The 11,245-nt window shown below is 64.9% G+C and overlaps 1 protein-coding gene across 1 annotated transcript in view; it reads left to right on the top strand.

Annotated features, from left to right (window-relative positions):
* Positions 1-11,245, top strand: part of MAP3K6 (mitogen-activated protein kinase kinase kinase 6) — a 14,587-nt gene that overhangs the window by 1,348 nt on the left and 1,994 nt on the right. Inside the window, exons 2-23 of the mRNA XM_019512083.1 lie at positions 562-791; positions 1,803-1,826; positions 2,531-2,718; positions 3,424-3,592; positions 3,899-4,005; positions 4,356-4,526; positions 4,812-4,924; positions 5,389-5,548; positions 5,692-5,842; positions 6,022-6,129; positions 6,202-6,251; positions 6,489-6,584; positions 6,765-6,849; positions 6,965-7,098; positions 8,057-8,184; positions 8,662-8,798; positions 8,979-9,084; positions 9,270-9,427; positions 9,577-9,766; positions 9,844-9,997; positions 10,638-10,809; positions 10,936-11,172. Coding sequence (XP_019367628.1) covers positions 562-791; positions 1,803-1,826; positions 2,531-2,718; positions 3,424-3,592; positions 3,899-4,005; positions 4,356-4,526; positions 4,812-4,924; positions 5,389-5,548; positions 5,692-5,842; positions 6,022-6,129; positions 6,202-6,251; positions 6,489-6,584; positions 6,765-6,849; positions 6,965-7,098; positions 8,057-8,184; positions 8,662-8,798; positions 8,979-9,084; positions 9,270-9,427; positions 9,577-9,766; positions 9,844-9,997; positions 10,638-10,809; positions 10,936-11,172 — 3,068 coding nt within the window. The remainder of the gene's footprint in view (positions 1-561; positions 792-1,802; positions 1,827-2,530; positions 2,719-3,423; positions 3,593-3,898; positions 4,006-4,355; positions 4,527-4,811; positions 4,925-5,388; positions 5,549-5,691; positions 5,843-6,021; positions 6,130-6,201; positions 6,252-6,488; positions 6,585-6,764; positions 6,850-6,964; positions 7,099-8,056; positions 8,185-8,661; positions 8,799-8,978; positions 9,085-9,269; positions 9,428-9,576; positions 9,767-9,843; positions 9,998-10,637; positions 10,810-10,935; positions 11,173-11,245) is intronic.

Below are 11,245 nucleotides of genomic sequence, written 5' to 3'. Positions count from 1 at the left end.
CGGGCGGGCTGGGAGAGCCCGGCCCTTGACGAGGCAGCGGGCCAGGGCCAGAAACCGCTGGAGTAGAAGGATGTCAACTGATGTGGAAACAACGCGCGCGGTGCGGTCACCGCCTTCCTGCCGCAGCCGTGCGCCCGGGCGCAGGGGCTCGCTTGTGCCCTCAGAGCGGGCGGGCAGGCTCGGGGCTTGTGATCAGCTCCTTCGGAGAGGTCCCTCCTCACCGTCGGCCCCTGCTGCCGTCCGCTCTGGCTTCGCCGGGGTGGAAGACGCCAGCTGCCCGTTGGCGCGGGTCCCCGGGCCTGCCTGGCCGCCTCGCCAGAGGAGCCAGGCCGATGCCCCGAGCAGCAGGATGCGCGGGGCCGCCCAGGACTCAGGCCCTGCTCCGGGACCCGTCTTCTCGAGGGCTGCCGAGTGCAGCGCAGGGCAGGGTGGGGGTGCTCAGGTTTCCCCAGCAGTGCTGCGAGCAAGCTGGGAAGTTTAAGCCGTCCCCACATCCCAGAAGCTGCCCCCACCACGCGCACTGTCGGCTCCACGTCCGAGCCCCTCGGACGGGGGCCGCAGGGTGGAGAGAGGAGCCTCCGTCCCAGGCTGGGGCTGGGAGGTGGGTGCCGCCGCGGGCCTGGCCGCGATGGTCCCCCTGCTTCCCTGCAGACGTGGCCGTGGTGGAGGTGAGCAGCTCCCAATGCCAGCCCTCGCTCTTCTACCACCTGGGCGTGCGCGAGAGCTTCAGCATGACCAACAACATCCTGCTGTGCTGCCACACCGACCTGCCCGACCTGCAGGCCCTCCGGGTGAGTGGGGCGAGGGGGCATCTCGGGGTGGGGGGCCCTGGGGCCGGCAAATCTCAGCGGGTGGGATAGCAGACTGGGAGCTGCGGGAGCAGGTGGGGCCTGCCTTCTGGTCCCTGCTAAGCTGCTGTCTTCCTGCCTTTGCTGGGCCAGGACTCGTCCTCACCCCGTGCCTCAGTTTCCCCACCAGAGGCGGCACCCATTTGCCTGCCTGACAAGGTGAGATCTCTCGCTGGGAAGCACCGTGCCAAAGCTCAGACCCGCAAGCTTGGAGCCTAAGCCACTGGCAGGGCCTGGGCCATCTCCGGGCACGGGCAGGGGTCTTGGCAGACAGGCAGGAGTCCCATGTAATATCCTGTCTCCTGTGACAAGGAAGCACCTTGTGTCTGGGGCGCTTCTCACCAGTGTGATGGTGGCAGTGACAGGGCCCCGTGGTGCTGGGCACCCTAGGATGAGCGGTGCATGGAAGTCCACACCCCAACAAGCCTGCGATTGAAATAACGGGGTGGGGGAGGAATCGGCTCTCCTTTGTGCAAGGAAACTGAGGCATGGAGAGGCTTGGGGGCTCACCCACAGGCATGCAGGGAGCTGGGGGCCCTGGTGCAAACAGCTGAGCTGGGTGGAGGCTTTCCACACGTGCTGCAAGTGCAGCTCAGACCTCCCCGCGGCGTGCCCCCCACCCGGGGACCCCCAGCTAATGCAGCCTTAACAGTCTGGCTTGTCCCCCTCCCGCAGTAATGACCCCACAGCCATTTAACACTCTGCCAGCCCCAGCTTGGCACCGAGCCTGCCCAGGGCCTGACGGCCTGCACAGAGGTTCTCCCTGATCGCCGTGGCTCGCTTTGTTGGGGAAGGGACATGAGTGGTCCCGCGTGGCTCCCTGCGGTGGGCGTGTTTCTCCCTGGTGCCTGGGCACGGCGTGGAGGAGTGGGTGCTGAGGCGGGCTGGTTGTCATTGGCCACGATGCCCCGTGCAGGTCCATGATCAGCTCAGTGCGCCGCTCTGTCTCCGCAGGAGGACGTCTGCCAGAAGACCTCCGTGAGTCTCCTGCGCTGATCCGGACCTGCCTCTTCCCCTTGATTCATTTCCAGCCCCTCCTGGCCTGGCTCACCTGGGGTGATTCCCCTCCTGGCATCTGCCAGCAGCTGGGCTGAAGCTGGCACGCACGTACACACATGCATGCAGGCATACATTTGAACACATGCACGCCCATGTGCACACATGCACGCACATTTACACGTATGTATGCATATACACGTATGCACACACACGGCTGTGCAGGAAGTGTCCCAGCCTCCGTCTGCTCTGTCCCTTGCCCACACGCTGCCACATCCCCATGCTGGCAGCTACACAGTCTGCTCCCCGCTAGCTGCCCACTGCAGTCCTGTCCACTGTCCCCCACCCGGGGGCTGCATGGAGGGGAGGGGTCAAGCCACCCCTGGCTGTCTTGCTTTTGATACAAAAGGGGATGTTGACTCTGGACCCTAACGATGGCCCTGTTCCATGAGAGGTGGTTAAAGCTCTCTGTGCTGCAGAAGTTGCATGAACAGAGCTCCTGCTTCTCCAGAGCTGGGCAGAGATCCAGCAGTGGGTGTGTGGGTGAGCAGGAGGGGGGAGCCCACGCTGCTCTGCTCTGTGGACAAACAGGTTCTTTGCCCTTGGGGATGTCAAGACATGAAGCAAAGGCTGGGGGAGGAGGGGCTGGGGAATCGGCCTGACCACTGCCTCGCTCCCTCCACCAGGACTGCTGCAGCAGCTACACGCTCATCCCCTATGTGGTGACCGCCCAGAACAAGGTCCTGTGTTGCGACGCCAGCGCCATGAAGTGCCTGACCGAGCTCTTCCAGCCCAGCTTCGACATGGAGGCCTTTTTCACCCCGCTGTCGACACGCTTGGCCAAGCTGCTAGAGGCCACCCCCACCAGCTCCTGGTACAGCTGTGCCCGCCGGGCACGGCCCCTCCGCCAGCCCCGGGCGGGCCATCAGGGAGGTAGCACAGGTGGGGGGCTCCCAAGACAAGTCCCAGGCTTGTGCTGGCACTGCTAGAGCTCTGCCCCCAGCACAGGACCTGGCAGTGCTTTGTCCCCGTCTCCTGATCAAGGCCCTGAGCAGCTGAGCTGACACCCTCCCCCCTGCACAGGCCTCGGTCTTTGCAGCTGGCTCTTATCCCGTTTCCAGGGGTGGGGAGAGGCAAGGAGGAAGGCAAAGTGCCGAGCAGGCTTCAGCAGGGCAGACCGCAGCTTCCTGCCCGCTACAGAGGGGGTAGAAACAATGGGCCCAGCCCTGGCCACTCCCTGCTGGGGGAGAGGGAAGGCAGGGGGGGCTCCTGCAGGAAAGGCCTAGGGCTGGGGGGCTCTGACCCCACATCACTGTCAGACCAGACCAGGGTCTTCTCCATGCAAGCCCAGCTCTGCCATGGGTCTGTTGTCACCCCCCTGGGCCCTCTGTCTGAACCCCTGGGGTCCGGGCTTGCACCCTTTGGATGCTTGGCCCTGCCTGTCAGTATGGGAGTGGAGGGGGTGGGGGATATCCCTCATGCCCTGTGATGGGGGCTTGTCCCTGAGGTCCCCCAGTGCCTCGGTCACAGGAAGCAGTCTCCCCTCCGGCTCAGGGGTGCTCCTCTCCTTGCTCCGCAGCGAGTACTTCCGGGAGACCCTCCGCCGGGACATCCGCCATGCCCGGGAGCAGTACCGGGGCGAGCAGCTGAGCCAGGAGCTGGCCCGTATCCAGCAGCGCCTGGACAGCGTCGAGTTCCTCAGCCTCGACATCATCGTGAACCTCCTCCTGTCCTACCGCGACGTCCAGGTGCCGCTGGGTCGGGGGTCCCGCGTGCGTCCCCTAGAAGGGGGAGCCCGGGTGCAGCTGCCTCGGGCCCCTCCCTGGAGGAGCTGGGATCTGCCTGGCTGTGATCCTGGATGGAGCTGTCTGTAGGGGCATCGCCCTGACAGAGCGGACCCAGCGTGCCTAGGGGGCATGGAGCTAGCTGCAGGGCAGGGGCTAAACCAGCAGCAGACCACTCTGGCTGGTGTGGCTGCCCTCCTAGCTGGTGGGGGGGAAGGGTCTCTGGAGCTGCCCACCAGCTCCCTGTGACTCCCCCACCTGCCCCCACAGGACTACAACGCCATCATCTCGCTGGTGGACACTCTCCGTGCCCTGCCTACCTGCGACGTGGCCGAGCAGCACAACATCCGCTTCCATTACGCCTTTGCCCTCAACAGGTGAGCAGCTCCTGGGGCCTGGGGCAGGCCCTGCCAGTGCCAAGTGTCCCCTCGCCAGAGCCTGTGGGCACCAGTGGCACTGGCGACTTCTGCCAGGGGGGCTCGGGCAGAGCCAGACGTGCCTGTCTGTGCGTCCTGGGCTGCACGTGGAGGTTTGAAGCCTGGAGCCCTCTCTCCACGGGGCAGACTTGGCCCGAGCTGCAGAAAGGAGTGGGGGCACTTAGCATGGGGTGCCGTATGCGATGCCAGAGGGTGGGATTTGGACACCGCTTCTCCCTGCTCCCTCCTCTGGGACCCATTGCCTGGAGGTGCCTGGGGCATCCTCGGCTCACCTTGCACCCCCCATGCAGACGAAACCAGCCTGGGGACCGGGAGAAGGCGCTGACTGTGCTGCTGCCGGTGGTGGAGCAGCGGGAAGGCGTGGCGCCCGACCTGTACTGCATGTGTGGCCGCGTCTACAAGGACATGTTCATCAGCTCCAACTTCACGGACACCACCAAGAGGGACCAGGCCTTGTACTGGTGAGATCTGGGGGCGGGTGCTGGGCACCAGTGCACAAAGACTGAGGGCTCCAATGCAAGCCCCTGCTGAGTTGCACAGGGCTCAGGCTCTCTGGGCACCAAACCCCAGGGGGCTGATAATCTTGCAGTTTCGTATCTGTTGCCCTTCCTTGGGGCACTTGGGGGGAACGCCCGTGGCCCCATGCGCCTGTCACACCACACCCCAGAGCAGCCGCCTGTTGACAACAGGGCCTGGGGGCCTGTCGAGTGACTCGCGGCATCTCCCTTTGGCCACCGCCGCCCCAGGTACAGCAAAGCCTTTGACACAGAACCCAGCCTCCATGCTGGGCTCAACGCCGCTGTCCTCCTCGTGGCTGCTGGGCACGAGTTCGAGACCTCCCTGCAGCTCCGGCAAATAGGTGAGCAGCCCCTTTCCCTCCTGGCCCCATGTCTTGAGGCCCAAAAGAGGGTGGGTAAGATGGGGGGGGGTCTGCCAACTTCTCTGTCTGCAGCAGACGAGCCTCTGGGATGGGGCAAGGGGTCCTTGGGGGGTGCAGGGGAGGAAGTGTGTCCTCTCTGTCCTGGGCTCTCCCAGCGAACCAAGTGGGGGGGACGCTGCATCTGCTAGAGGCAGGGAGTGGTCTCAGCCCCGAGCTGACCTTAGCGTGCAGTATCCCAGGTGCAAAAGACGCCCTGTGGGGCCCTGGCAAGGTTGGGATGGGCTGCGGGGCCGGTGCAGGGCTTCCCATGGGCTGTCCTGGACGTGCGTGCTGCCGTGGGGGCTGGGGAAGAGTGTGTGCCCGTTACAAGCTGCGGGGCAGTGGGGTGGGCAGGGGGTCCCCATGGCCATGTCTCTGCCCTCCCCTCCCCTCCTCCCTGCCAGGCATGAAGCTGAGCTGCCTTCAGGGCCGCAAGGGCAGCCTGGAGAAGATGGAGTATTACTGGGACGTGGGCTTCTATCTGGGCACTGCCATCCTGGCCAACAACCTGCCCAAGGTCACCCAGGCCTCCGAGAAGCTCTACAAGCTCCACGCCCCTGTCTGGTGGGTGGCAGACCTGCCTGAGGGACCCCCGAGCATCCCGACATGGGCAGGGGAGGCTGCGGTCCCGCTCAGGCATCCCTCAAGCAGCCTCTCTCATGGGGGACCAGGCTGGCCCAGAGACCCTGCTCATCCTCTCCCCTCAGGTACCTGGTCTCCGTCATGGAGACCTTCCTGATTTACAAGCACTTCAAGAAGAGCCTGGCAGACACATCCCCCAGGCAGGCCCTGGCGGACTTCTGGCTGGGCTTCCTGCTGGTGTCGTCCCAGCCCTTCGCCCCCACGGACAGCTGCCCGGTGAGGGGCCCACGCATGCGGTTTGCTGGTCTTCTCCGTGGGGTCACCTGCGCCAGGGGTCCTTGCTGGGGGGAGATGAACGAGGCTTCTCTTCCCCCACCCTGCAGCCTGCAGGGTCCCTGCGGGGCAGGGGGCCGGGGCAGGTCCAGTCCATCAGCTGCCCTCTCCATCTCCTCCAGGTGCTGATCCTAGAGCCGGCCCAGGTCCTGCAGCCGGCCGAGCTGATCGTGCGGGAGGACCAGGCTGAATGCTCCCTGATGCTTCGCCACGTCTGCCCCATGGAGAAGGTAAGAGCCCTGCCCCGCCTGGGTCCCCAGGCTCCCCAGCCTGTGCCCCATGCGGTTTTTGTTTCCCCCCAGACAGGGGTTTCCAGCTGGACCTTCCCGGCTTCCTCCATCCGCGGGGTCAGGTGAGGCGTTTACCCCTTCCTTCGCCTCTCGGCAAGGTCTCTCTCGGGCTCAGCTGTGTCCGGTTGACCCCCCAGTGCCCTGGCTGAGCCGGCAGTGACCACAACCTGTCCCTTTGGGGGCACTGGAGGTTCTGGCAGTGCAGGGAGTGGGGTGAGGGCATGTGGCCCCTACCCAGGGGCACCAGCCCAGCTCTTTTGGGGCATCTGGGAAGCCTCACTGTTGGGCACCTCCTCCAGCATCTCCAAGTGGGACAAACGCTGCTTCTTCCTGTACGTGCTGCCCGCGGCCGAGGACTTCCAGCTGTGCTTCCCCACCGAGCACCACTGCCGCTGGTGAGCTGGGTGGGCGTGGGGCAGGGCAGGGCAGGGTGGGGGCTGCGCCTGGGTCGGGGCTGCACCTGGGTGCTCCCCCCAGCCCAGCCCAGCCCCCCGCAGCCTGTCACGGCATCTCCCCCTCCGTGGAGGTCTGGAGGAGGCAAAGCCGCATCCGAGCCACGTCCCATGTGGCGGCAGGTTCTGCGAGCTGGTCGGCTCCATCGTGGCAGCGCAGGCGGGGTCCGGCGAGGAGGCAGGCAGCAGCGCCAGCGAGGTCTTGGAGGTGGGTGCCCACGGCAGCTGGGCAAGCTGCTTTGGTGGGCACTGGGAGCTCTGGGTGCCCACCCAGGCTGCCAGGGCAGGGTCTGGGGTCCACAACCTTGCTCTGGCCCCTGTAGTATGACTACGAGTACACGGAGACGGGCGACCGGGTGGTCCTGGGCAAGGGCACCTATGGCATTGTCTATGCTGGGCGCAACCTCAGCAACCAGGTGCGCATCGCCATCAAGGAGATCCCGGAGCGGGACGGCAGGTAGGGCCAGGCTGAATGGCAGATGGGGGCTGGAGGCTGGGAGCGGGATAGGAGGGAGGTATGAGCAGGCCAGGGGTGCATGATACTCCCTGAGGTCCCTTCCAACCCTGATTTTCTGTGATTTTATGACTCCCCACAAATGCACCGATGCTGTTGCAGAACAGGCCAGCAGCGCCTGGGTTGCGCTAACAGGAGTGTCACTTGCAAGTCGAGGGCCGTGATTCTTGTGCGCTGTTCAGCACTAGTGAGGCCTCCCCTGGAGTCAGAGGATCATAGAAATGAGGGTTGAAGGCAGCTCAGGAGGTCACAACTAGTCCAACCCCCTGCTCCAAGCAGGACCAGCCCCAACTACATCATCCCAGCCAAGGCTTTGTTCAGCTGCGTCTTCAGACCCCCAGGGATGGAGACTCCACCACCTCTGGGTAACCTGTTGCAGTGTTTTACTGCCCTCCTAGTGAGAAAGTTTCACCTTGTATCCAGCCTAAACAGAGTCCTCTGTCCAGTCTTGGACCCCAGACATCAAGGATGTAGACAGATTGGAAAGAGTCCAGCGGAGAGCACCAAAAGTAATCAGAGGCCTGGGGGATGAGAGCGAGGACAGGCTGATGAGGAGCGAGGGTTGCTTAACCTAGAGAGGAGACGTGTAAGCAGGGATTTGGTCACCGTCTTCAAATACCTGAAAGGTGGTGACAGAGAGGACTGAGAGGAGGTTTTCTCAGTGCCCACAGAGGACAGGACTAAGCAATGGCCTCAAGCTGCATCAGGGGAAGCTGGGGACGGTTTAGTCAGGGTTGAGCCTGCCTTGAGCAAGGGTTGGGCTAGATGTGGCCCCTGCCAGCTGCCTCCTATGAGCCGTAGGTGGGTGTGCAGCTGCAGGTGGGGGCCCTGCCACGGTCCAGAGCCCCTCACCGCTAGGGAGGGACAGGCCAGGTGTAACCCCCTCCTGTCCACGGCCTAGATACTCGCAGCCGCTGCACGAGGAGATTTCCCTGCACAAGCGCCTGAGGCATAAGAACATCGTCCAGTACCTGGGCTCCATCAGCCAGGACGGCTTCATCAAGATCTTCATGGAGGAGGTGCCAGGAGGTGAGTGCAGCCGGGACCCCCTTTCTGGGCCAGCGAGGACTGAACCCAGCATCCTCGTGGCTCTTGGGACAGGGTGCGAGGTGATGCACTGGGGCCCAGCTGGCCTCACTTCTCGCACCATCCCGGGGCCTCCGTGGCTGTGCATTGTCTGTCTGTGCCCTGGGGCTGTTCTCCTCCTGCTCCCACTCTGGAGAAGCCCTAGACATTGCAGATGGGTATGGGCCAGGGGGCTTTGCCTTCCTTCTGCCCGGCATCCCTTGAGCGCATTGCCGGTTTACAGAAGCAGGACACTGGCTGCCGTAGTTCCCCTGTGTGACCCGTGGCAGGGTCGGGCACGATGCCTGGTGCTGTGTCAGGGGCGACCAGTAGTTTTACTAAGAGATTAGACAACGGGTTTGTCTGGGATGGTTTGGATGGGGTCGGACTAGATGTGACCTCCAAAGACACCCTCCAGCCCCCCGTCTCTGTGATCCGCAGGGAGCCTCTCATCCTTGCTGCGCTTCAAGTGGGGCCCTCTGAAGGACAACGAGTCCACCATCGTCTACTACACCCGGCAGATCCTGGAGGGGCTGCGCTATCTGCACGACAACCAGATCGTCCACCGCGACATCAAAGTGAGCCAGGGCTGGTGGAGCCTGGGGCCCCACCAGCCCCTCCAGGGATCGGGGCCCTGGGGCCAAGTGGACCCACATGCCCAGCCCTGTTGTGGACCGAGGGAGCTGAAGGGACCATCCCTGGCGCCCTCAGCCAGCAGAGCTGGCTCTGGGAGAGAGTGACCCTGTCCGTTCCGGCAGGGCGACAACGTCCTCATCAACACGTACAGCGGGGTGCTCAAGATCTCCGACTTCGGCACCTGCAAGCGGCTGGCTGGGATCAGCCCCAGCGCCGAGACCTTCACAGGTGAGGTCCTCATCTCATGGTCATCCCTCTTCCTGGGAGGAGGAGAGCGGGGCGGGCAGGACCCTCCTGCCCCTGTGTCGGGACGAGGGAAGGAGCCGGTGCTGCCCACTGCAGCTCCCAGGATCGGGGCTGTCCGGCTCCTCGGGGCCGGCTTCTCTTGGTCACTCTCTGGTGCCCGCCCCCAGGCACCCTGCAGTACATGGCCCCCGAGGTCATCGACCAGGGCCCGCGGGGCTACGGGAAGCCGGCGGACATCTGGTCCCTGGGCTGCACCCTCATCGAGATGGCTACGGGCAAGCCCCCCTTCTATGAGCTGGAGAGCCCACAGGCTGCCATGTTCAAGGTACCCACCGCGGAGTGGGTATCCGGACCGGTCAAGCACAGGGTGGAGAGCGAAGGGGGGGCTGGCCTGGACCCAGCCTGTGCAATGGGGATGCAGAAGAGACTGATGAGCCAGGAGCTTCCCCCTCCACCCCATCTCCTCCTGCCCAGGTGGGGATGTTCAAGATGCACCCCAAGGTGCCGGACTCCATGTCGGAAGAAGCCAAGGCCTTCATCCTTGCCTGCTTCGAGGTGGATCCAGACAGGCGGTCCACAGCTGCAGCCCTGCTGCTGCAGCCGTTCCTGGCACCCTCCAGCCGAAAGAAAGCCAGGAGCCCCGGCGCGCCGGCCGAGGGGGCAGGTGAGCTGTGGGGTGAGCACGGCGGGCAGGGGATGGAGAACCGGGGCAGCAGGGTGACCAGGCCTGTCTTCCGGCAGGCGACTCCCCAATTCTGGTGCGCCGTGGAGAGGCTGCTGGCATCCCCAGGAGCGTCTCCTCATCTTTGCAGGTCCCCAGGGCAGGTGCCAAGGTGGACGGCAGACCCTTGGCTCGCTGCACCAGTGAGATGACCCTGAGACGCGGCTGCCGCGGGTACAACCCCCTTTTGAGGGGGAGGGGTAGCTCCTGGGCTCCCATGAATGTGCCCCTTGGTCCTGGTGTCCTACCCTGCCTTACCCTGCGGGCATGGTCTGTGCAACTCGGTCCCTGCTGCAGAAGGGGTGGGTGCCGGTCCCGCGCCCTGTGCCCCCCTGGCAGGGCCAGCACCGGTGCCAGGGGCTGGCGCGAAGGGAGGGGGTGACCCCTGGCGGCCACGGCCTGCCCCTGCACCTGGCTTTATATAACCAGTTCCCACCTCGCGCAGCCCCTTGGTGGGTGCAGCTCCAGGCGCTTGGAGGGAGCCCGCGGATGGGATGCAATGAAGAGCCTGTGCCTGGAGCTCACAGCCCAGCTGTGCCAGGCTGCCTGCAGCCCCCCATAGATGGTTTTGAGGCTTTCCTTGGTACTGAAGTGCCAGCAAGGAAAGGGCACCCCCCAAGCCTCCGCCATGGTCCTGCCAGGGGTCTGCATCTCCCCTGCATCACCCACCAGGCTGGGAGCCCCCTGGGCTGTAGCTGGGGGAGCTCTGGCTTCAGCAAGGGGTTGGGGGGTGCCTCCTCTAGCTCCTTGCCCCACACCTGCCCCATGCCCAGGCATCGCTGCACCCCCCCCCGCCACTCCCTTGCCTCCCCAGGTCCCCTGAGGAGTCATCCAGCCCCGATTTCAGCATCTCGTCATCCTCCGTGGAGGAAAGCAGTGGCCTCTTCCTGCTGCGGAAGGACAGCGAGCGCAGAGCCACCCTGCACCGCGTCCTCACCGAGGAGCTGCCCAGCCTCGTGGCCACCCTGCAAGAGACCCAGGCACAGGCCTGTACCAGTCCCCGGCCCTGCCACTCCCTGGGCAAACTTGGGCAGGGCTTGGCATCTAGCCTAGGGGGTTTGGGGGCCTCAGTGCTCTTCCGAGCTGTGGCTGAAGCTTGCTTTCCCCTGCAGAGCGCGGAGGGAGCTCGGCTGGAGCCAGACCACATCGCCCAGCTGGTGTCCTGCCTTGGGGGCTTCATCCGCTCCCCCCGCCCCCAGCAGCTGGAGCAAGACCTGCAGGCACTGCAAGGCCAGCTGCAGGCAAGTGGCCGGAGCCTCCGCCATGCCCAGCCGCTGCTTTTTGGCTTCCAGGAGGCGGTGAGTGCCCCAGGCTGGGCTCTGCCCCCACCCACATCGCACCCAGGGGGCAGGGGGTCTTGGAGGGTGGGGTGGGGGGGCAGAGACCACCCCCTGCCCATGCCCCGTCTACCCCCAACTCCTG

Source organism: Gavialis gangeticus, unplaced genomic scaffold (genome assembly GCF_001723915.1).
Source record: "Gavialis gangeticus isolate Ggan-Ray unplaced genomic scaffold, GavGan_comp1, whole genome shotgun sequence".
Classification (NCBI taxonomy): Eukaryota; Metazoa; Chordata; order Crocodylia; family Gavialidae; genus Gavialis; species Gavialis gangeticus.
Note: the sequence above shows the minus strand (reverse complement) of the source record. Positions and strands in the feature narration are given on the sequence as shown.